This window comes from Spermophilus citellus, assembly GCF_964194105.1.
Source record: "Spermophilus citellus genome assembly, chromosome: 2".
Lineage (NCBI taxonomy): Eukaryota > Metazoa > Chordata > Mammalia > Rodentia > Sciuridae > Spermophilus > Spermophilus citellus.
Genome location: NC_138183.1, coordinates 207,996,818 through 208,021,631, shown reverse-complemented (window position 1 = coordinate 208,021,631; position 24,814 = coordinate 207,996,818). Strand labels below are relative to the sequence as shown.

Here is a 24,814-nt window from a genome sequence, read left to right as displayed (position 1 = left end):
AAGGCCTGTAAAAACTCTTTCCATATAAAGTCATGTGTCTTGTTTTCTCAACACAGAAAGAATCTGAAAAGAGAAATGTGACAGTACAGCCTGATGACCCCATTTCCTTCATGCAACTAACTGCTAAGAATGAAATGAACTGCAAGGAAGATCAGTTTCAGCTGAGTTTGTTGGCAGCAATGGGTAACACACAGAGGAAAGAAGCAGCAGATCCCCTAGCATCTAAACTTAACAAGGTAACAAAATATCAAATATGCTGTAAATTGTTTAAATTAACTACTTAAGAAAGTAGTAATCAAGAGTTGGGGTGCATGTGCACACACCTGTAATCCCAGTGGCTTGAGAGGCTGAGGCAGGAGGATTACAAGTTTGAGGCCAGCCTCGGCAACTTAGCAAGGCTCTAAGCAACTTAATGAGACCCTGTCTCAAAATAAAAAACAAAAAGGGTTGGGGGTGTAGCTCAGGGTAAGCATCCTTGCCTTAAATCTCCAGTACCCCCCAAAAATAAAGAAAGAAAAGAAAAAAGTAGTAATTAGCACATGCCTGTGATTCTAATGGCTTAGGAAGCTGAAACAGGAGGATCATAAGTTTGAGGCCAACTGTTTTGTTTTTACAGTGCTGGGGGCGGAGTTGAACCCAAAGTCTCAAGTCCTAGGCAAGTACTCTAACACTGAGTTACATCACCAGCCCTGTCCTGCTGGTTTTTTTTTTTTTTTTTTTTTTTTTTTTTTTTTTTTAATATTTGTTTTTCAGCTGTAGGTGGATACACTATCTTTATTTTATTTTTATGTGGTGCTGAGGATCAAACCCAGTGTGTCACGCATGCAAGGCAAGTGCTCTACCTCTGAGCCACAACCCCACCTGCAGTTGTTGTTTTTTTTTTAATACTTTATTTTATTTATTTATATGTGGTGCTGAGGATTGAACCCAGGACCTCACACGTTAGGTGAGCACTTTACCACTGAGCCACAACCCCAGCCCCCACCAGGAGTTTTAAAAAAAAAAAAAACTATTCATGTGTTTATATTTATTTTTTAGTTGTAGTAGGACACAATACCTTTATTTTTATGTGGTGCTGAGGATTGAACCCAGGGCACGCCCATGTCAAGTGAGGCTCTACTGTTGAGCCACAGCCCCAGCCCGAATATTACATTTTTTTAAGTGCTATATCTTGGGAGTTTTTTAAATTTTGGAGAGGCATTTTAAATTTTATTTTGATGACATTACAAGCATCTCTTGCTGTTATGATCTGTTTACTTCTTCTTTTTTTTTTTTTAGAGAGAGAGAGAGAGAGAGAGAGAATTTTTAATATTTATTTTTTAGTTCTCGGCGGACACAACATCTTTGTTGGTATGTGGTGCTGAGGATCGAACCCAGGCCGCACGCATGCCAGGCGAGCGCGCTACCACTTGAGCCACATCCCCAGCCCCTGTTTACTTCTTGAGCTTGAGTTGAGTAGAAGAGACTACCACATTATCTTAATTTTATTTGGCTCCTGAGTTTCAGAGGGCAAATTTTGAGTTTAGATACTTAATTAAGAAATTAAAAGAAAATATATACAAATGTATATAGTTGTTGAGTTAGGACAATGTTTAATGTATTTGCCAAACATTGAACATCTTTCTGCCGCTGAACTACTAACTACTAATCAGCATTTATAAAATACCTTATATGAAGTCAGCTTAAAAAATAGATGGACTGGAGTTGTAGATCAGTGGTAGGGTTCATGCTTAGCATGTACAAGGCTCTGGGTTCAGTCTCCAACACTAAAACAAAACAAAAAAACCAATACATGCCTGGATATCATCTTTTAAATTAGAATTTTAAATTCTGTATTGTTTGGATAACTTTTTAAGCTTTAGGACCTATTATTTCTAATTTTCCCTGTTTCAGTTTCCATTTCTGCATTATAGAACCATTTTATTACATCTGTCTCAAAATATCTTTTCTAATCTAAGCACATCTGTTAATTAACTAAACTTAATCATTTGATTAAGGTATGTTTGGTTAAATTGTGTCATTTCCTTGATTATGATTACATTTATTTTTGTTTTGACAGGTCACCCAGTTGACAGGTTTCTCAGATCCTGTATATGCAGAAGCTTATGTTCATGTCAATCAGTATGATATCGTCCTGGATGTACTTGTCGTGAACCAAACCAGTGATACTTTGCAGAACTGCACATTAGAGTTAGCTACTTTAGGTAAGGAAATTTATCATAAGTACACAGGTTTCAGTATAAGAATTCTTTTTTTTTTAAACTAGTTATACATGACAGTAGATTACATTTTGATAAAGTTATACAAGCATGGAATATATCTTATTCTAATTAGGAACCCATTCTTATGGGTGGACACAAAGGTAGGATTCACATAGGTATTTTCATATGTGTACATAGGAAAATTACATTAGATTTATTCTATTGTCTTTCCTATTCTTATCTCTTTCCCTTCCCTTCATTGCCCTTTGTTTAATCTACCGAACTTCTAGTCTTCCCTCCTCCCGCCTTTATTATGGTTTAGCTTCCACATATCAGCAAAAACATTCAACCTTTGGTGTTTGGGATTGGCTTATTTCATTTAGCATTATAGTCTTCAGACCTATCCATTTACTGGCAAATCTTCTTTATGGCTGAGTAATATTCCATTACTATAGTTATAGTATACATACTACAAATTCTTTATCCATTCATCTGTTGATGGGCATCAGGATGGTTCCATAGCTTAGCTTTTATAAATTGTGCTGCTATAAACATTGATGTGGCTGCATCACTGTAGTATGTTGATTTTAAATCCTTTGGATATATGCCATGGAGTGGGATAACTAGTGGGTCAAATAGTCACTTGACCCACATTTATTTTTTTGAGGAATCTCCATACTGTTTTCCAGAGAGGTTGCACCAATTTGCAGTCCACCAACAATATATGAGTGTTGCCTTTCCCCTCACATCTCACCAACATTTGTTGTTACTTGTAATCTTAATAATTGCCATTCTGAGTATGGTGGGATGGAATCTTAGTGTAGTTTTAATTTTCATTTCTCTAATTACTAGAGATGTTGTACATTTTTTCATATATTTATCGACCATTTGTATTTCTTCTTTTAAGAAGGGTCTCTTCAGTTCCTTTGCTCATTTATTGATTGGGTTATTTATTTTTTTGGTGTTAAGCTTTTTGAGTTCTTTGTATATCCTGGAAATTAACGTCTTATTTGAGGTACGGGTGGCAAAGATTTTCTCCCATTCTGTAGATTCTCTTTTCACACCTGTTTGCTCTGCTGTGAAGAAGCCTTTTAGTTTGATACCTTCCCATTTATTGATTTTTTATTTTACTTCTTATGCTTTAGGAGTTTTGTTAAGGAAGTCAGTTCCTGAGTCAATGTGTTGAGGTGTTCAGCCTATATTTTCTTCTAGTATGTACAGGGTTTCTGGTCTAATTCCTAGGTCTTTGATCCGCTTTTAGTTGAAGTTCTGGTATTATGATGCCTCCTGCTTCATTTTTCTAAGGATTGCTTTACCTTTTCTGGACCTCTTGTTTCTCCAAATGAATTTTGTGACAGTTTTTTGTATTTCTATGAAGAATGTCATTGGAATTTTGATGGAAATTGCATTTGATGGGAATCTGTATAGTACTTCTGGTAGTACGGCCATTCTGACAGTATTGATTCTGCCTATCCAAGAACACAGAGGTCTTTCCATCTTCTAAGGTCTTCCTCAATTTCTTTCTTAATGGTTCTGTAGTTTTCATTGTAAAGATCCTTTACAAAAGCCCTTTGTGATTTTTTTGAACTTTAATTTAAAATTTTGTCTTCAATTTCAATTTTCTGAACCTTTGTCATACTTAACCATGATTATGCTATTAGCTCATTAAATAGGTTCAATTCTGAGTTTTATCTAGCAAATGTCAGTTTTTCTAGATATAAGAAGAGCTGTTTAAGTGTATGTGGAGAAGTACTTTAAATATATTTAATTTCAGTGAATGAATACCTGTATCTCTCCACACACACACACACACTCCAAGTAGCTCACTTAATTTTAATTGTCTTAGTTCAGAATTAGGTATTTTATAAATCCTGTTAGTACACAAGCAGCTAAAATAATGCATCATTAGTGCAGTTAGCAACATGTGATGTCTTATTTTCTTCTTAATAAAGACACATGAGTCAAACTTGCTCTGACCACTTATACATCTGGTTTTGAAAATGTGAATTGTATACAGGAACAGGGCACTGTCCCCGGCAAATTCCATTTGGCTTCTGTAACAGTTAGGGTTTCAAGGTATTGAGGGAACCATAATTTTGCCCTGTCTTCCTCAGCAAGCTTGATACCTATATACAAGGAACTCTGTCTCTAAGAATTTAAGTCTTTTTACAGATTGTTTTGTCTTTCATTGTAAAAGGAATATATACTGAGGACCTAAGCTTTTTGAGAAGTTTGTATTCTTTTACTGAAATCAAATGGTATATTTAAAGTACCTCTCCACATACACATATAATTAAATGGACTTAATCCTGAGATGCCTGTTACCTTTTAAAACAAAATGTGCAGATTGGTATGAATAATAAGAATATTAAATGATTTCTTTTTTTTTAAGAATTTTTTAATATTTATTTTTTAGTTTTCGGCGGACACAACATCTTTGTTTTTGTATGTGGTGCTGAGGATCGAACCTGCGCCGCACGCATGCCAGGCGAGCGCACTACCGCTTGAGCCACATCCCCAGCCCTTAAATGATTTCTTTATTTTGTCCTAATGTTTCAATCATAATTCTTCTCATGTTAGAAACATAAGTTTTATATATTTTAATGTTTTGTGGTTAATATATATACATATATATGTAATTTAAAAAAAAAATGTTCAAACTCTTTCTCCCCCAGGGGATCTGAAACTTGTGGAAAAGCCATCTCCTTTGACTCTTGCTCCTCATGATTTTGCAAATATTAAAGCTAATGTCAAGGTAGCATCAACAGAAAATGGAATAATTTTTGGCAATATAGGTAAGAAACTGTTTTATGGCATGTGGTGTTTGAATATTTTTATTAAAGAATTTCTGTAGGGAATAGCTGTGTACATGGCTTGAAGTTAGGACTTGACTCTATTTATGTATCACTTATGAGGTACTTTCCTCTTGTATGTATTGTATTCTAGATGTGCAGAAATGAACCGGATAGTGTCACTTTCCTCAAGAAACCACCAGACAAATGAACAAGATAGATAGAAAAATGTATAACTGGGATAATAGTATGATAAGCCTTAGTTGATATACTAAATGCTTTAGGTTCATATAGGAAAAAAATGCTAACAATGGAGAAAGCTTTATAAAGAAAGAGGGTGTTTTTTCAAAGGATAATATTTGAATTGAGTCTGAAACTTCATATAAGCACTTATAACCAAGCACATAGGTATTTCAAACCTAGAGGTTAGTTTGTACAGGAGCATTCATTTAGGAAGCATATTTTTTTTAAACAATTTTAAAAGATCAGATAGATAGATAAGGAGGCAGCTAGAACAGATGCAAGTAACTTGATACACCTAGAGTTTAGTAACCATCTCCTTAACACCTGTTATTTTCGGTCCTTCTTTCCCTTTCAGCCATTTAACTCCCTTGGCTTAAGCCTTCTATCATTTCTCACCGAGGTTTCTGCAAAGCCATGCAGGAAAACAGTAATATTAAAAGTTTGGTCAGAGGAGGAGGAGCCTATAAAGGATTCTCAAGTGTGGTTAGAAAAGTAAAGAAAAATCTTTCAGAAATATCTGAAACCATAAGAGATTAAGTAACATGAAGTCAGAAAAGAGGGGTCCTTTGGATTTATCCATCTGTGATCTTTTTTTTTTTTTTAGTATTTATTTTTTAGTTGTAGGTGGACACAATATCTTTATTTCATTTTTATGTGGTGCTGAGGTTTGAACCCAGTGCCTCAGAGTATAGGCCCTTGGCTTTGATAGGATTAAAAGAGAGCAATAACCAGAAAAGAATGCAAGGATGGAGTAGGTTTTTCTTTTTTTTTTTTAATAATGAAAAGAGATCCTCGGATATATGAATATATGTATATAATGTAGGGGAAAATGTTGATAGAGAATGGGAAGGTAAAGACCAAGCCTGAAAGAGATAACAATTAAATGAATAAAGTCCTGAACCAAAACATCGATCACAAATGATAGGTAGACTAATCTTGAAAAGAGGCAGCACTTCTGATATGAAAAGGAAGGATGTGAAAGTGGATTCCAAGAGAGGGAGATTTAGTTTAGGAGGTTTTTCTTGGTACCTTTACTTTTCTCTGAATATAGAAAGAGTGGGGGAATGTCGACAGAAGAGTTCAAACGAGAAAAGGTAGATTCCAATTAGATTATAACTTTCTACTATGGAAGAGGCAGTCATAGAAGCAAATAATCTTGTTTTAAATGCTATGGTTCAACAGTTTTCATTCAAAAATTTTAATTGGGACCTACTGTAGGTACTCTGTCCTACTCATGTATCCACTGTAGTGCCTTTTACATCTGCACAGTGAATTGAATTATTTGTTTAGCAGCAACCCCAAAAAAGCATGCCTGAATCCTGGCCTCACCACTGATCAGTTGGATGACCTTGAACAACATATTTCTTCTGTGTTTTTATTTTCTCATCTGTAGAATTGAAAACAATACTATCAGGATTGTTTGTTAAACAGATAGTGTTTGTAAAGCACTTAGAATAGAGCCCAATATATGGTATTATATATATATATATGTGATTATGGTTCTTTTTATATATGTATATTACAGTTTATGATGTCTCTGGAGCAGCAAGTGACAGAAATTGTGTGGTCCTCAGTGATATCCACATTGACATCATGGACTATATCCAGCCTGCAACTTGCACTGATGCTGAATTCCGTCAGATGTGGGCCGAATTTGAATGGGAAAACAAAGTTAGTCTTTGGGAGATCTTTTGCCTCTTAATCTTTCTTTTGAGTAGTGCTAAAAGATTCTCTGATTAAATTAATTCCACTTAAAAAATGTCAAACATGAAAAACAAATAGTTCTTTATTAGCTGTTCTTATAAATTAGACTTAATTAGAAATCATGTATGTAGTTTAGTATTTGCTGTTATAAATTGATTAATAATTCTATAATAATAAATCTCATTGATTAAAACATTAAATATTCCATCCCTTCCATGTATGAATGATAAATTGAATCTATTATCCAAAGGGGCTTGCAAAAAGTCTGTTGCCTGTAAGGAACTTTGCTGCTTTGAGCCTTGATACATTTTTTAAAGTTTTTTTGGTAGGTTTTTGTTTTTGTTCAAGTGGTTATTAAACCAGGATGCTTTACCACTGAGCTGCATCACCAGTTCTTTCTTTTTTCTTTTGAGGCAGGGTCTTGTGCATTTACTAAGGGTCTCACCAACTGCTGAGGCTGGATTCAAACTTGCATGCCTCCTGCCTCAGCCTCTCAAGTCACTGGGATTGTAGGAGTGCCACCATAACCAGCTCAGCCTCAATTTTTTTTTTTTAATTAGAACTAGTCTATATACCTCATTGATCTTCTGTGAAGTTATCTATATCTAAAAGTACTAATACCAACCTGCAAGTTGTTAGATTTTGTAGATGTCATTTACTTTTTTGTTGCACCCTCTTCTCCTAAAGAGTTGAAGGAGGTTCTAAAAATACCAGTGATTCACAACTTTCTTATTATAGGATTTTGATCTCCTTAACTTTTTTCTCCTCTGTAGGTGACAGTTAACACCAATATGATTGATTTAAATGACTACCTACAGCACATATTAAAGTCAACCAACATGAAGTGCCTCACTCCAGAGAAGGTAAAATTTGATTAGGAAATTTCAAAATTTGACAGAGAGTAGTAACAGTGAATTCCTGGTTATCTTATATTTCCTTTAATGTGTTTTTGTTATAATTCAGTTTGGTTAAAAATAGTGTTGTTCTGGAGTATCTGAAACAAGTTACCTATATAATGTTCGAATCCACTTACCTGTTTCTTTTTAAAAATATCATCCTACTTGTTCCTGATGCAGTTACCCAACTGAATAGTCAGAATAGTCAAATTATTTTTTTCAGTTTTCTTCCCTTTTCAGATAGAGGCTTATTCCAAAATAATTTATTTGTATTACTGGATTGGAAAGTATCCATGACTTCCCCAGTGGACTCTGACTATAGGTCAGAATATATCTGCTTAAATTCAGGGTTCTTTTATCCCCCCCCCCAAGTTCAGAATTCTTATTATACTATGACTCTCTGTTCTATTTGTGAGTATATGAAAAAAGATTAGAAAAGAAAGGCAGAAATGGAGCCAGCACTCTAAGGAATTTTTTTTCTGTATAAAATTTGTGTTAATGTTACAATATTTATTTTATCAATAAAAGAATGTCTGCTGTCAAACTCTAAACTCAGTTTAGAGTGCTTACATAGCATGCAAAAAGCCCTGGGTTCCATCCCCAATACTGCAAAGACAGAGAGACAGACAGAAACAGAAATAAAGAATGTCTGCTCCCAAGCAGGTAGGTTTTAATTCATGTAACAGTTTATTCAACACATACTGAGTCCAATGATAATATTCTCTTCCTTCATGGAGCTTAAGGTCCTGTGAAGGAAGCAAATGAATAAGTCAGAGATACATAAATACATATTGGAATGAGTACTATTTCTTTAAGTCAGGTTTGTTGAAAAATAATGCACAGACAGTAAAATTCACACTTTTCATATGTATAGTTGTATGAATTTTGGCAAACGCATGGTCCTGTAACCACTACCACATAAGTACTACTTTAAATAATTCATTTATGTTGTCTGGTTTTGCCAGTATGTAGTTCTCTAGTAAACTACTGAATTTATCACAAATCTCCCCCAGGCCCTTTCTGGTTACTGTGGCTTCATGGCAGCCAATCTTTATGCTCGTTCCATATTTGGAGAAGATGCACTTGCAAATGTCAGCATTGAGAAGCCAATTCACCAGGGACCAGATGCTGCTGTTACTGGCCACATAAGAATTCGTGCAAAGAGTCAGGTAACAATTCCTTTTCATGAGAGCATCTCTGAACTAAATGGGAGGAAGAATTTGTTTTATTATTTTTCTAGGTAATATCTTCTGTTATACTCATGTTTTATGCCTATTCACACATATATAAGGATAGTATTTGATGAATAGAAATGTAACTTTTACTTCATTTAAAAGGCCCACCTTTTAGGTCTATCACTTTTGGATATTTGCTTAAAACAACTGATTTCTGTGGGGTATTTGTGAAATGGATTCTAGAGAGGTTTTTGTTTGTTTTGAAAGTCAAGGTATAAATGTAGTGACTTGTAGATCTAGCACTGTAATATACTCAACACAGTAAAATTTTGGTGAGTCTGTTTTTATACCTTTGGTTTTATTTTTTATGTGGTATCATCGAATGGAGGCTTAATTTAGCTGGAATAACCTGCTGGTTGTACAGTTTCAATAATAATAAACATCTTTATTCTTCTTTTCAGGGGATGGCCTTATCTCTTGGAGATAAAATCAACTTGTCCCAGAAGAAAACTAGTATATAAGAATAATCAAAAAGTCCTGGAAGCTTTACAGTTTAAAATTTAGTTATGGGCTTATTGGACTTGAATATCTTTTGTACTCTTTCATGCTTTATGTTATGTAGAATCTGAGTTCATGCTGAATGCATTCCAGCCAATAATTTATAGCCTTCCCTTAAATCAAGATTGAGTTTAAAATTATGGTTTGTCTTTTGTCTTAACAGTTGAATGCTGTCCTCAAAGTATGTGTTTCTCACATGTACCAAGACCATTTTCATAGTACAATAAACAGATTTATTCATAAATTTTTTGTTATTTTATAAATAAATAATTACATAATTTCAGTTATGTAGCAATGAATTTTTTTTAGTTGGGTTATAGATTTTCATTATAAATTAAAATTACTCTTTGAACTGTTGGTATATGCAACTTTACAAACACAGTGATATAAAATGAAACAAGCCTTTGGCTTACTTGATTCTTTTTTATTTATTTAGTATTCCAACATTGACATCTCTAAAATGCCTTATCATGTTCTAAAGGTCTTTTCTCAAACTTAGCTCCAGGGAGAAAGTATCAAAATAACTTGAAAAAAGATCCATCTTCAGTTTAAAGGAGTTATTATAGATCCTAAGAACAGACATACTGTTCTTAATTATTCTAAATTATAATGAAAAGTAGATAATCAAAAATGGATTGTTTAATCAGTTACATATTTTTTTTTCTGTTAAAGGGTGGTTTAACAATTCCAAACACAATATTTCTCATCAGTTTTTAAAAGCTATTTACAAAAAGTTTCAATTCTACTACTTTTACTTTTAAATATATCAAGCACTTCTAAATATATAGAAGGACTAGATATTCCACATAAGACCCTGTCCACTATTCACACAGCACTGGTAAATAAAATTGCACGCGTAGCAATGGTTAAATATGAGGTATCTTCTAATATGACCATTTTGTCCTTGAACCTCTCCCTCCTCATTACCTTCTATTTTCAGCCCAGTGGACAAGTACAGGCATATGTAACACTTAGAGATGGTCGAACAAATCCATATCCAAAAGTCTTTTTACAGAGGACAAGCTTTCCTATGAATTTCAACAAAAAATGTACAAAATATTCTAATTTTACTAACTACTTGGTCATACACTGGCAACCTCTTTAACATCTAGAGACTAGATGTTGCAAAATTGGGACTTATTTGTCCATTATATACACTATATACACAGCAAAAACAAAATGCACAAAACAGAAAACTGATGTCTGAAAATGTCCAAATATGAACACACTAACCTTTTGCAATTGCTTCCCTCCCACCTCCTCCACATCACTGAGCAAATACAGACAGTACTATACCGCTCACAGAGGTGGTTTAATAGTTCCATTCCCAAAAGACTATTTCATATGAATTTTAGCAAAAAGATATTTACAAAGTGATATTTTACTACCTCTACGTTTAACATACATCGGGCACTTCTAAACATCTAGACAAGACTAGATGTTTCAAGTAAGGACTCAATTTGTCCACTATGTACATGACAGTCTTGAATACACTGCACACATGTAACAATAGTTCTAATTTGAAAATGTCTTCAAAATATGAGCATTCTGGCCCTTCACTGACCCAGTGGGCTATAATGCTCAAATTTTCAGAAGACAATCTTTCCTAGGAATTTTAACACAAAATATTCAAAACTGGTTTACTAATTCTACTTTTGTCATACACTGGCAACCTCTTTAACATCTAGAAAGGCTAGATGTAGATTAGGAGGACTCATTTGTCCTTTATATACACTATGTACACAGCAAAGTAAAACAACCCATAGACAACTCTTGGCTCTCGGTAAGCACACTGGCACGGTGCTCCCCAGGACCAGCCACACAACTGTACTATTCAACAGGGGTTTGGCTATTGCACCCCCCCCCCGGAAAAAAAGAAACCATTTCATAAGAATTTTAACAAAAGAAATTTACAAAATGTGTCATATATTTTACCACTTCTACTTTTAACATATATCAGGCACTTTAGAACATCTAGAAAACCTAGATTTTTTTTAAAAAAAGTATTTAGCATTTTCAACTATATATACACTAATGAGGAATAAAATGCACACGCAAAACAATGGTTATTATATGAAAAATGTCTTTTATGTAAAACCAGTCTGGCACAGGACCTCCTTCTCATAGTCAGTCTCCTCCATGTCCAACAACCCACTGAACAAACGTGGACAAGTGTCGCTCCTAGAGGTGGTCTAACAAATTCGTTTCAAAGTCACTTCCAGAAGACATTTCTGATTTTTTCAAACAAACGGACATTTACAAGGCGTTATTTTCTAACTCTATCATACGTCAGGCATCCTCTTTACAAATTTAGAACGTCCAGATGCAACACAAGTTTTAAAAGGTTGGGGGGCAAGTTGAGAGCAGCTTTTTGATATTATATACACAGGCCTTTTACAAAGGGCCAGGAAATCTTCCCAAAGGGTGGCGGGCGTTTCCAACTGGGTAGATGCGGCTTGTGACTCTACCATTTCTCTCTCTGGTAGAAGGAACACCAACCGCCCGAGGCCGCTAACCGTTCCACCCGTCGTCGTCTTCCGGGGCTTCGCTCACCTTCCAGGACGGTTCCGGTCTTTGTTGGCTGAGACAAGGTGCGGTCTCGAGGAGTCGGCACTGAGCGCTCACGGGGAGCCCTAGTCTGTGCGGCTCCGCTGTCCAACGCGTGGTCGAGCTTTCTGGCGTCCATCCTCCTTCTTGGGATCTTTAAGCCCCTGCCGGCCTCCGCGGCGTTCGGGCGGCCGCCATTCTTCTCGCCATGCCACGCCCATCGCCACCCAAAGGCGCCACGTCCTGGGTGGCGGCTTCAGCTGGGACGGGCACGATTGAGCCAGGAGACCCGGCAGCCCTCGGGGTCCGGGGCCCGACAGGTCGCCGCCGCCATCAGGTCATCCATCTGGGGTGGCAGGCTCACCGGTCCTTCACAGCCAGGGCCAGCCAGTGGGCACTCGCAGCAGGAGCTCCGGGAATCTGCAAGAGAGGCCGCGTCCTGTCCTCGGGCCCCCCAGCGCACCCGCCGGCCTGGGGCCGGGGGCCCCAGAGGGCCCGGGGGAGCAGGCCGCACTCCCGTTTCTCACCACGCCAGAACTAATCAGTTACATTTAACTTTGGGTATTCTATATTAGGAATTAAATTGGTTCTAGTCATTGACTGAACTTTTACTAGGAAGATTAACTCTACAGGATTCAAAAAGCTATTCTAGGACCAGGTGCTAGGGCACATGCCTGTAATCCTGGCTATTCAGGAGGCTGAGGCAGGAGGATCATAAGGTGAAGAGCAGCCTCAGTGACAGTGAGACCGTGTCTCAAAATAAAAATTAGAACATAAAAGGACTGTGATAAAGTTCCCCTGGGTTCAATCTGCAGTACCAAAAAAATCAAAAGCTATTCTATTCCCAAATTACCTATGTTCCTTACCCTTTACCTTTCTGTCACTTTGCATTAGGTTTCGGCCTTCATTGTGGATGATTGAGGTATTCTGGTCTTTTAGGTAAATCTGAATTTAAACTATTATCCTTTTTATTCCATCAAGGTCTTGAGTCTGTTACCTGTGAGTGCATACATAAGGTCTGTGAAAGAGGGAAAGCAGGGACTGAAGGTGTAGCTCAATGGTAGAACACTTGCCTAACATGCACAAGACTTGGGATTTAATCCTCAGCACTGCAAAAGGGAAAAAAAAAAAGTGGCATCTTCTTATTCAGTAAAAATGGAATGATTTGCTTGTCATATAAGGAGATGAATACCTTGTATGATATCATAAACTTTAAAGCTACTTTCTTTTTTCAATCATTAAGCCAGAAAATTACAGGGTATTTGCCATTCCAGAGCACTGAGGTCCAAAAGCCAGTAGCTTCCAGATGGGAAAGACACAGGGAATATAGGAAAGGGGTCAGTTTGATGGATTGAATTGAGGAGTGGAGATTTGTAATGAAAGCAGAGGAACTTAACTGTTCTATTGACTATTAGTCATTAGATATACTGGGGGAAAAAAGGATTCCATAGTCAGGTAATTTGGGGAAAAGCTGCACACTATCCTGTATCAGGCAATCATAGTGCACATTAGCATATTGAACATTCTGAGAAGTCCTTCAGTAAAGATGCAGATTAAATTTGGTTAGCCCAGAATATTTTAATCTTATCTTGAACTGGAAATTCATTCTTAGAATACCTATTGACTTAGCATATTTACAGTCAGGTAATTTAAAATTTCAAGGAGAGTTGAAGGTAGAGCACTTGCCTAGCATGCACAAGGCCCTGGCTTCCATCTCTAACACCACCAAAAAACAAACAAGGAATTATGCTTCTGTATTTGCTAAAATTGATCTCTCTGAATAATCTTGGGAAGCTTCCTGCCTAACATTTTCAGACTATTTTTGTTGGAATCACATCATTTTGTTTACCTCACTTTGCCATTTTCTCAAAATTCTTAAAGAAAATAAGTTAATTTGGTTGTCAGAAGTTAATTGCAGTTGAAGCTGTTTACTTCATTAGGTATCTGTTTACTTACATTTTATTTTTCTAGTACTGAGGATTGAACCCAAGGGTGTTCTACCACCGAGCTATATCCTCAGCCCTTTTTGAGACAGATACCACTAAGTTGTCAAGGCTAGCCTCAAACTTGCAATCCTCCTACATCACCCTCCTGAGTAGATGGGATTACAAGCATGCACTAATGCACCTCACTTATTTTTTTGTGGTATTAGGGATCAAACCTGCAGCCTGGCACATGCTGGGCAAGCATTCTACCACTGAGCCCCTTTATTAGCTTTTCAATGGTTTTGTGCATGTAATGATTGCGAATGGAAATGGATAGAAGCACTTTTAGAGAAGCTGTTTACACAGTATCCTCTCAGTTTGGATATACTGTACATGAGTGGATACTTGTACTAGAATATACCATGTAATTAGGACCAGGATATCTTGTAAGAAAATAAATATATTATCTAAAACTAAGTGAGGGCTTAATGTATTCATGTACTAAAGGGATAAACCTGTAAATCTTATAACAAAATGAAATGGCCCTTAATATTTCATTAATGTCATGACACTAGAGGGAGCTCTATGCAGCTATTTCATTTGGAGAGTAGATGTGATTGGTCTTTAAGGTTGTTTTTAGAAAAACCAAGGTAATTTTTAATTTTACTAGCAAGATAATATAAGGAGAACAAATAGAAAGACGTTTATGCAGTTTTTAAAATATAATAAGCTATTTACTTCCCTTGCTAATAGAAAAAGTACCTACCTTACTTTTTCTTATATAAAAACAACTTTAGACGGATAGGTGGCACATGACTATAATCCCAAAAACTTGGGAAGTGGAAGCAGGACTATTGCAAGTTCAAGACCAGCCTCAACAACTTTAAAAGATCCTCAGCAATGAATGAGAAATTGTTTCAAAAAAAATTGGGGATATAGCTTAGTGTTAAAGTGCCTCTGAGTTCTATCCCTAGTACAAAGTAAACACATACATACAACTTTGAATGCCAAGATTGATAGTGATATCACTATCACTTCTAATGATTTAGAAATAGTATAGGAGACATATCACTTCAGGATGTGAAAAAGTTAAGTGAACCAAAATATCTTCAGAAACTCAATATCAAATGTGGAAAATCTCTGCTATATATTGGGTAAAATAAGTAGTTTTACTGGTGAATTGTTCCTTCCATATTGACAAATATTCTAGTCAATGAATAATTTATAGCCTTCCTCTTAAGTCAAGATTAACTTTATAGTTTGCCTTTTATTCTGAATGCTGTCCTCAAAGTAATAGTTACACCAGCTTCTTTCTTTATTGCCCAATTCTAGATTCTCAATACACCATCAGTGTTCTCTCTCTTTCTCCATGAGCTCCATTATGTACCTCTAGGTTCTCAGGAGCCTAAAGTAACCAGCTGTAGAGCAGAAGGAAAGGATAATTTGCCACTTACTTGCCACATGATCTTACATGATAGAGAACCAAATTATTAGCTGGGCAAGGTGGTGCAGGCCTATGATCCCGGTTACTCAGGAAATTAAGGCAAGAGAATCACAAGTTCAAGGCCATCTTGGGCAATTTAGGATAGATCCTCTCTCAAAATAAAAGGAAAAGAGCTGGAGATATAGCTCAGTGGTAGAGCATTTGCCTGGTGTGTGGAAGCCCTCAGTTCAATCCCGTACTACCCAAAACAAAACTAAGCACTGTGTCCAATATTAATTCTCGGTGCTTTTTTCATGACATTTACAATCCTCACAATGACTCTCTGAAGCAAAAACTAGCAATACCATCATTTATAGGTGATAGTTACAGTCTTTGAAGAGATGAAGGTTTTGTTCAAGGCTTAACAGAGATAAACACAGGTATAAGGCCAGGTCCTTGCAATTGGTCACACATTGCTACAACTACCTAATCTTATGCCTCAGTTTCCTCATTTATAGGGTGCTTATAATGAGTACTTCACAAAGTTGTTATGAAGATGCAATGATATAATGTATTATGAATACTTGACACAGCAGATATTCATCAATAAGTGTTTGTTCCATTTTTCCCCATTCACCTGTATTACCTTGCAGAAAATACTGAAACCTATCCCCTCTATTTTTATAACTCCCTCAGAATTTAGTTCTTTTTATACTCTACTTGAATGCTTTTGTTTTTAACACCAGTAACTCACTTAAAAAGAAGCTTCATGGGGCTGAGGTTATGGCTCAAATAGTAGTGCACTTGCCTGGCATGCATGAGGCACTGGGTTCAATCCTCAGCACCACATAAAAATAAAATAAAGATATTGTGTCCACCTAAAAGCTAAAAAATAAATATATATAAAAAAAAAGAAACCTCAGGGCTGGGGAAATAGCTCAGATGGTAGAATGCTTGCCTTGCATGCACAAGGCCCTGGGTTTAATCCTCAGCACCACAAAAAAAAAAAAAAAAAAAAAAAAGAAGCTTTGTTTCTTGAGAATTCTTTGGTTGAGGTATGAGTAGTTCTCAACTGTTGTCTTATTAAAATAAGATAATGAGTATTTGGCACTTTGCCTATTGACTTTTTATCTCTGCTAAATGTGGTTGTTATAATCTATATTCCTCATGTGATTATTTATGATGAACATACTGGTTTTGTTTACTTTCATAATGATATTCAAATGACTGGTTCTTTAAAATTGAGCACCAGAGGACTGGAAATAAAGCTAGGTGGTAGAGTACTTGCTTAGCATGTGTGAGGCCCTGAGTTTGAACTCCAGTCCTGGGGGAAAAAAAATTGAGCACCAGAGATACGTGTTTGGTTACAGTACCAGTGTGATTTTTTAGGGTTGCTCACTGTGATCAGAAGTCACTTCTAATCTGACCGCATCCTCTTTATTTTCTCCAGCTAGCAATGGCAGGATCTCTTTGAGAAGTCAATTTTGCAGTGACAAAAGAATGTGAGCAGGATTTGTGCCTTTTATCAGAGGTTCTATATATTATTGGGGAATTCTGAGAAAACTTCTCACTGTATATATTCTGGAATAATTGTAATACCTCCTAGATATACAAATGGAATATAGCATGGTGGACTGAGTCTTCCTAAATCTAATCCCAATTCTCTAAGAAGCTTTCAAAAATAGGTATATCTATCTGGGCCTACCTCATCTGTAAAATGAAACAATTCAGTTAGTTAACCTCCAGAGTTTCTAGCTAAAAGATTCATACCCCCAAAAAAACTTTTACAGCTACCTCTACTGGGATATCACCACCTGTATATTACCCACAGGCACCTCAAAATCAGCATGAAAGGGGACTGTGGTCCTAATTCAGAGGTAAAGCATCTGCCTAGCATATATAAGGTCATAGGTTCAGTCCCCAGCAATATAAAAAACAAAAACAAACAAAAAAAAATGAAATGGAACTTATCTTACCCCCAAACCTGTTCCCGTACCATGTTCTTTGGTCACTTAAGCTAGAAACTTGGTAAGTCATCCTTAATTGTACCCTCACTCCTATATTTCATCAGATACCAAAACCTATTTTCTCTCTTCTACATTTTTCTAATCATCTTTTTTCCCATACACCCACTGCCATTGTCCTGGTTTATAGTATTGTCATCTTTACTGTGGTCTATTACAGTGGCCTAGCCATACATTCTACCTATAACTTTAAAATGAAAGCCTATGCTTTAAAATAGTAACTATTTATTTCATCAACTTGCTCAAACATCACTGCCAAACTATTTTGAGAGACATACCAAAGGAAAAAAAGTCTATAAAGATTTTAATAATTGTATTTTTAATTATAAAAAATAGGCTATTTGGTAGAATGACACAAGAGGATCTCAAATTGGAAGCCAGCCTCAGCAGATTAGAGAGACCCTGTCTCAAAAAAAAAGGGGGGGGGAGATGGGGATGTAGCTCAGTGGTAGCACATCTGGGTTCAACCTCCAGTATTGCAAAAATAAAAAATCACAAAGGATTAAGACTCACCAAAATGTGGGGCCGGGCCCAGTGGTGCATACCTATAATCCCAAGGACTTCATGGCTGAGATAGGATTACAAATTCAAGGCCAGCCTTGGTGACTTAGACCCTATCTCCAAACAAAAAATTAAAAGGGCTAGAGAAGTAGCACAGTGGTAGAGTGTCCCTGGACTCAATCCCCAGTACTCATCAAAATGAATATTAACAATCATATGGTGTAGTCTAAAGTGTACCTAGAGTACATAATAGACAATAAATATGGAATACATATTTATTGAGTGACCAAATGAATGAAGCATGTAACCATAAAGATAACAAGGGGACTGAAGTTACAGCTCAGTGGTAGAACACTTAAATGCCTAGCGTGCACAAGGGCCTGGGTTGGGTCCCTTGCACCACACCAAAAAAAAAAAAAAAAAAAAAAAGGTAAAAGGGACATTGGGGGTATATATAGCTCAGCGGTAGACCACATAGTAAAGGCCATAGTCTCAATCCCAGCACCTAAAATAAAAAAGGCTATGGATTTAATTAATCCCTGGACATGTGCCTATGAAATGTTAGTGAGAATAACACCACTCTGTAAGAATGTATCTCCTACATTAAAAAGAATACACTGCCAGTCTTTCCAACTGTCTAGAAATCAAAATATCACATCAGTCATATCACTAGGATAGCTTGAAAATAAATGCTATCTACCCACCCCAGTTACTAGGTTTAGCTAAAATATTTCATTGCTGTAATCTCTGATTGCAGCTCTTGTGATTTTTTAGATCTGTGATCTTGATCTCTTGGGCTTCAAAGTAGCTGAAACCTCAGCCTATTCTGGGCCCACCCAGAGAGCTGGCATCCCCTTGTGAGAAAGCATTGCATTCTCTGAAAAGGGTGGGGACTGACCAACTTCACAGGACTTCACCAGCCTGGGTGTGGAGAAAATGCCCATCTGACTCAAGGAGCCAGTCTGGGAAAATTACTGAATTTTTCTAAGCTGTGCAAATTATTTTTTGAAGACAAACAACATAAAAAAGTGAATCTAATGAATTATAATCAAAATTTTCTCTTTCTACAAAGTTATTTAAGGTCGTACTTTTTTTTTTATGAGCCCTTTATTTGAGTAAAGGTTTGACTGTTTTCTGTTAGGCTAAGAGTATGGTTTTCAAAACTGTCTCTGCTAGTATTCCACAAGCTAGACCAATACATTCCCACAGCTGAAATCAGAGAATGATGGTCTTTTTCCCCAAGTCCAGAATACACAGGTCAGAAAAAAAAGAATTTTGTCAATTCTGTTTCTTCTCTATAAATATTTTAACATTTTAATACCTGGTACCAAATTTTAAAAGTATTAAAGAAACATATTTGGCTAGTTGCGTATTTGTGGCTGTGTATACTCCTGGTGATTTTTTATTCCATACATGTATTTTCTTTTTTTTTAATATTTATTTTTTAGTTTTCGGCGGACACAACATCTTTGTTTGTATGTGGTGCTGAGGATCAAATCCGGGCTGCACGCATGCCAGGCGAGCGCGCTACCGCTTGAGCCACCTCCCCAGCCCCATACATGTATTTTTTGCTAGTAAATCATTCCTTATTCATCATATTTAATTAAATGTGTCACTATTTCAAGGACAACTTGACTTGTAGGTACTCCATCCTGTACTAGGTTTCTGTGTGAAACAGAATTTGTAAAATCCAAATGTTTACCTAATTCATACAGATCATGTGCTCATGGGCTCTGTTTAATGAAAAGGCCATGGTAATGGAAGTATAGATCTAAGTTCAGGTAGTCTCTGGCTTATATCTTCAATATAGAGAACTGTAGCAAAGTCCTGGGAGAGTGTGCCCTGGTTTTTGTAGGTATGATTTTTCTCTCATCCCCTAAGTGAAAATACAAGCTGGGAACTTACAAGATCCTTGGGTTTTGACTGATAATGTCTATTACATGTGTAGTGTTATGCTATGATCCTGACATTACTTAAATTCAGATAGAGTCAGGTGAATATTTTAGGGAAAAAAAAACAGCTAATCAAAGCACTGTTTAAGTCTTACAATAGAAAAGTCTTACACCAACTGCTGTGAGAACACAGAAAACTGATGGCTCTCAGAAGTCAGGCATGGATTCATAAGGAAATGACATTGAATTAAGCCTTGAAAAGTATAAACTGGCCTGCTGAATGTCAGATAAGGGATAGGGAAAGGGTGAGAAAGGCATTCCAACCACAGCACAGTTTGGGTGAAGTCACTGAGGTATGAGGACAGAGAGGTGAGTTCCACTAAACAGAGGGTTTGCTGGGAGATCATCAATGGTGAGACTGGAGATGGCAGCCAAGTATTAGATCAGAAGGATCTAATTATAGGCATTTGAACTTCATCTTGCAAGGAATGAAGAAAAACTACTAAGGGTTTTAAGAAGATAAGTGACAGATTTGCATTTAGAAAAAAAAATCTTTGGAGAATAGATCAGAAGTGTGGGATACCAGTTAAGAGCCTGTTGTAAAAATCACATCAAAGCTGATTTTGACAGAATATGATATGGAGAGTGGGACATGGTTGAACAGGGAGTAGGGGACAATAGGAGCCTTAAAAAAGGTTACATCTCCCCAAAGGCAAATGCTACTCTGATAAATAGGTGGGGTTGCCAAATCTGCTTTGCTCATATAAAATGAAACTATCTTTAACCTTCCTGGTTAAAGGGTTATAGAAATAACAATGAAATATAATCGGTAAAGATGTACACAAATGGACAATGAATTAGTTATTAACAGTATTGTCAGAATGATCTTCATCTACCCATGAGATGAATGAATTGGAATTGCCTCTTTTATGAGCTAAAAAAGTCATATATCAGCAATTTTATATGGATTACTTAATTTTCTTATTTCAGCTTACTTAAGGCCATATCATTATTTTTTTTAAGATAAGCAATATATTTCATCAAGGGATTTCCAGGAATGCTGGGGAGGCAAGTGTGGTAGAGAGAAAGTGTGCAGGCTTAGGAATCAAATAAACCTAGGATTAGATTTTTCTCTAATTTATCAACAATGACTTAGGCAAGTCTATCTCTTTCAGCCTTATATATATATATTTTTTAATCTGGAAAAAGGAAGGAAATAATATCTACTTTGTTAGACTTATTAAATGAGAAAATTCCTGGCCTGTTAGTATGTGGTATATAAAAGGCATTTAATAAAAGTCAGTCTTCACTGCTCCATATGCCCCCTCTCCCTCATTTTTCCTACTTGGCATAGAAGTCAGAGTTATCTATTTCCTGTGTCCCATTAAAAAACAGAGTTATGCTGGGGATTTTGGTGTATATAAGAAATGTTCAACTATCCTAACTTCAAGCCAAAATCTAGAATATTGAAACTAGAATATTCTACGGAATGGCTTTGGGCACAATTTATGTCAAGTTTTTCCGGAATGCCACAAGTCTCATCACATTTCACATCATTCAGGAAATTACTCATTTAGCTCAGACTTCCAATAAGCTCATACATATATACTGTGTCATTTTCCCCTAGAAATGTCATCACCGTTTTCTTTTTTAATGTGATAACTGCTTTTGAAGGGGGATGGGAACAGTTAAAATGGTACTTATGTTCTTAAAGTCCTTACTCTGAAACCAAGCCCAAAAGGTGAACTCACAGTTACTGATTCTCCACACTCCTGGGTCCCAGTAGCACAGCAGATTTCTGATTTTTGCTTCATTTTCCTTGCTTAGCATTCTTTTACCCTTGTTTGTTTGCTTTTGGTACTGCTGGGCACCAAATCCAGGGCTTTGTACATTCTAGGCAAATGCTCTACCACTGAGCTACCCTCCCACCCCTTTACTTGCTTAACATTTTTGTTCCCTAATGAGGAGTTCTGATTTTGAATTAATTCAGTCTTTTTTATGGAGTTTCTGCTTTGTGCAAGAATTGCTTTGTCACAATATGTAAATTGTAAAAAGACAGACAAAATCTTTGCACTTATGAACTTACATTTTTTTAATATTTATTTTTTAGTTTTAGGTGGACACAATATCTTTATTTTACATTTATGTGGTGCTGAGGATCGAACCCAGTGCTTCGTGTGTGCTAGGCGAGCGCTCTACCACTGAGTCACGGCCCCAGCCCATGAGCTTACATTCTTATGGCAACAACCAAATAAGGTATTTTCAGAGTGGATGAGTACAAGGAAGGAAATAAGCAGACTAATGGAATAATGGGAAATATAGTGACTGGTAGAAAGGGAGGTAAGGGCAGAAAGACATTAACTTCATTTTCCTTGCTTAGCATTCTTCCTAAAGTGGAAATTAGTTCTGAATGGGCTTTTTTTGTTTGTTTGTTTGTTTGTTTGTTTTGTTTTGTTTTGTTTTTGGTACTGGGGATTGAAACTAGGGACCCTTTACCACTGAACTACCCTCACAGTTCTTTTTATTTATTTTTATTTTATTTTATGTATTTATATATTTATTTATTTATTGAGACAGTCTTGTAAAGTAATCAAAGCTGTCCTCAAACTTGTAATCCTCCTGCCTCAGCCTCCTGTGTATCTGGAATTACAGGCTATCTTGTAATGCCATCTTGTCTAAAAGCAGTAACCTTTTCTAACTTAAAAATTAATTGCTGTGTGAGTATGCATATGTGTCTGTGTGTGGTGTTGGGGATTGAACCCAGGGCATCACTCATGCTTGGTTAATGCTCTACCACTAACCTACATTCCCAACCCTTTTTATTTTATTTTGAGACAGGGTCTCACTAAGTTGCCTAGGTTGGCCTCAAACTTGTGATCCTCCTGCCTCAGCTTTCAGAGCAGGTAAGATTACAGGCATACAATACCATCCCAGCTTAAAAAATTACTAAATAATGTCTGTTCACTGAAGATAGAAAATGAAGAAAGGCAAAAATAAAACAAAAGAGATAAATACTGGTTAATATTTTGAGATATGCCATTTCAGATGTACATTTATATTTTAATCAAAGTATGATCATAATATCTTAATGATATAAACAAGTTCTATTGTCAATAAATTAATGTCTGCTTCTGTAGCACTTTATTTTTTTATTTTTTGAGGTACTGGGGATTGAATCAGTAGTACTCTACCAGTGCTCTACCACTGAGCTATACCCCAGACTTTTTTTTTTTAGTTTAAAAGATACAAATTTATGTTTATGATCTGTAAAGTACAGGAGATCATAAACTTAAAAATGGTTTGGCAGAGTTGTGTTCCTTCCAGAGGCTCTAGGAGAAATTTCACTTCCTTGCTTCCAATGCCTTCTAGAGGCTGCCTGAATTCCTGGGCTTTTAGTCACATCACTTCAACCTCTGCTTCCAGTGTGTCACATCTTTGACTCTGACCCTCTTGCCTCCCTCTTAGAAAGACCTGGTGATTATACTAGGCTAACTTGGGTAATTCGGGAGCATCTCAAGATCTGAAATTTAATCACATCTACAAAGCCTGTCTGCCATGTGAAATAGCGTTTCACAGGTTCCAGACACCCCTGACCTTTTTATTTTTTTTTTATTTGGAGACAGGGTCTCACTAAGTTGCCCAAGATGACTTCAAACTTGCTGTCCTCCTGCTTTAGGCTTTCAGAGTGGCTAAAATTATGGGTATGCATTATCCAGCTGGGCAAATTACTGTCTTACCTCTGTAGGACTTTAAATAGTTTCTGATATGCTAAAAATGATAGACCATTCACTGTTTGGAGGACAAAAGAACAATCATAGCAGTTAGTAACCACCAAGCACTCAATACATGTTAGAAACATTGGTAATTTTACACACAGTGTTTCTGAGGCAAGGAATGTTCTATGACCCACCTAATAGTACACTGATAGTAACAGATATTACCGAGCACTGAGCATCAGTGCTGAGTAACCGACATTTGCTAAGCATTGTAGGCTAGGTACTATGCTGGCGTCAGCAGACAGACTTCTCCTATTTCCCTTAAACCTCACAGGTCAGAATTCTGTAGCCCTTCAATAACCTATAGTGTCCACTCCCACCAGACTGCACATAAAGTAGACAGAAATTAGAAGGAGGAAATGAATACTGAAGAGCCAAACATGGACAGAGGCCTTTATTCCATAGCCTTAGGCTTTATTCCTTCCTCATGACTGGTGTCCCTCCAAGACAGCTTCCCCACCCTGAGTCTCTCACCTCTTGCACTGAGTGCAAGACCTTTCTTCTATAAAATAGATATAGCATAGTTATTATTTTTGGTTATTAAATAGCAACAGAGCCTGACCCTGGGTAAACAAGATTTCAGGAATAGGCTAGATTACTGAGTTCCCATCAATGCCCTTTGAAAAAGCATGAAAGGAACAGTTGAGAGTATAGGAACCTGAGAAATTGGGAAAGAAGAAAACTGGATAGAATATGGCTTTTCCCCAAGATTACTGAAAGAAAACGAGAGGGGAAAAGGGTGGGAGTTGGGGGAACCTCCAGCAACCTCATTCAGGTGTAGAATAATCAGTATGTATGACAAGTCAAAATTCCTTTAAAACCCTGCAGGTTTCCTGGAAGAGTTGTTCACGAGTTCACCCACTGGCCACCCATTAGTTCACAAATAAGGCATGCATTCAGCCAACAGAAAGCACCACCCAACAACAGTTGGGGAGAGGTTAGGAGGTAGAAAAAGCATGATGCCTCATATCTGGTGGGATCTGAGCTGTGCATTTACACCCTGACAGGAAGCTGTTGACAGTCAATTGCAAAGAGATTAATCAACAATGTGGTGTTGCTATGGCAGCCAGCCCTTTAGCAGAAATAGGGAGAAGATGCTTCCATGTGGGACCAAAGAGACTTCTCTTCTTTTAGGCCAGATAGACTAGGGAAGCAAC

The 24,814-nt window shown here is 36.7% G+C and overlaps 1 protein-coding gene and 1 long non-coding RNA gene across 4 annotated transcripts in view; one reads left to right on the top strand and one right to left on the bottom strand.

The window, feature by feature from the left end:
- COPB1 (COPI coat complex subunit beta 1) overlaps positions 1-9,827 on the top strand; it is a 46,462-nt gene extending 36,635 nt beyond the window's left edge. For 2 of the 3 annotated variants that reach the window (XM_081279187.1, XM_081279188.1), the window contains exons 16-22: positions 57-236; positions 2,060-2,204; positions 4,877-4,996; positions 6,762-6,907; positions 7,714-7,803; positions 8,850-9,005; positions 9,473-9,827. In XM_081279187.1, the coding sequence (XP_081135313.1) occupies positions 57-236; positions 2,060-2,204; positions 4,877-4,996; positions 6,762-6,907; positions 7,714-7,803; positions 8,850-9,005; positions 9,473-9,532 (897 nt within the window). In that variant the 3' untranslated portion in view covers positions 9,533-9,827. The remainder of the gene's footprint in view (positions 1-56; positions 237-2,059; positions 2,205-4,876; positions 4,997-6,761; positions 6,908-7,713; positions 7,804-8,849; positions 9,006-9,472) is intronic. The other variant, XM_081279186.1, reaches the window with a different exon arrangement.
- Positions 7,810-24,814, bottom strand: part of LOC308641051 — a 60,722-nt gene continuing 43,717 nt past the window's right edge. The window contains exon 4 of the long non-coding RNA XR_014020404.1: positions 7,810-8,582. This is a non-coding gene — a long non-coding RNA (uncharacterized lncRNA). The remainder of the gene's footprint in view (positions 8,583-24,814) is intronic.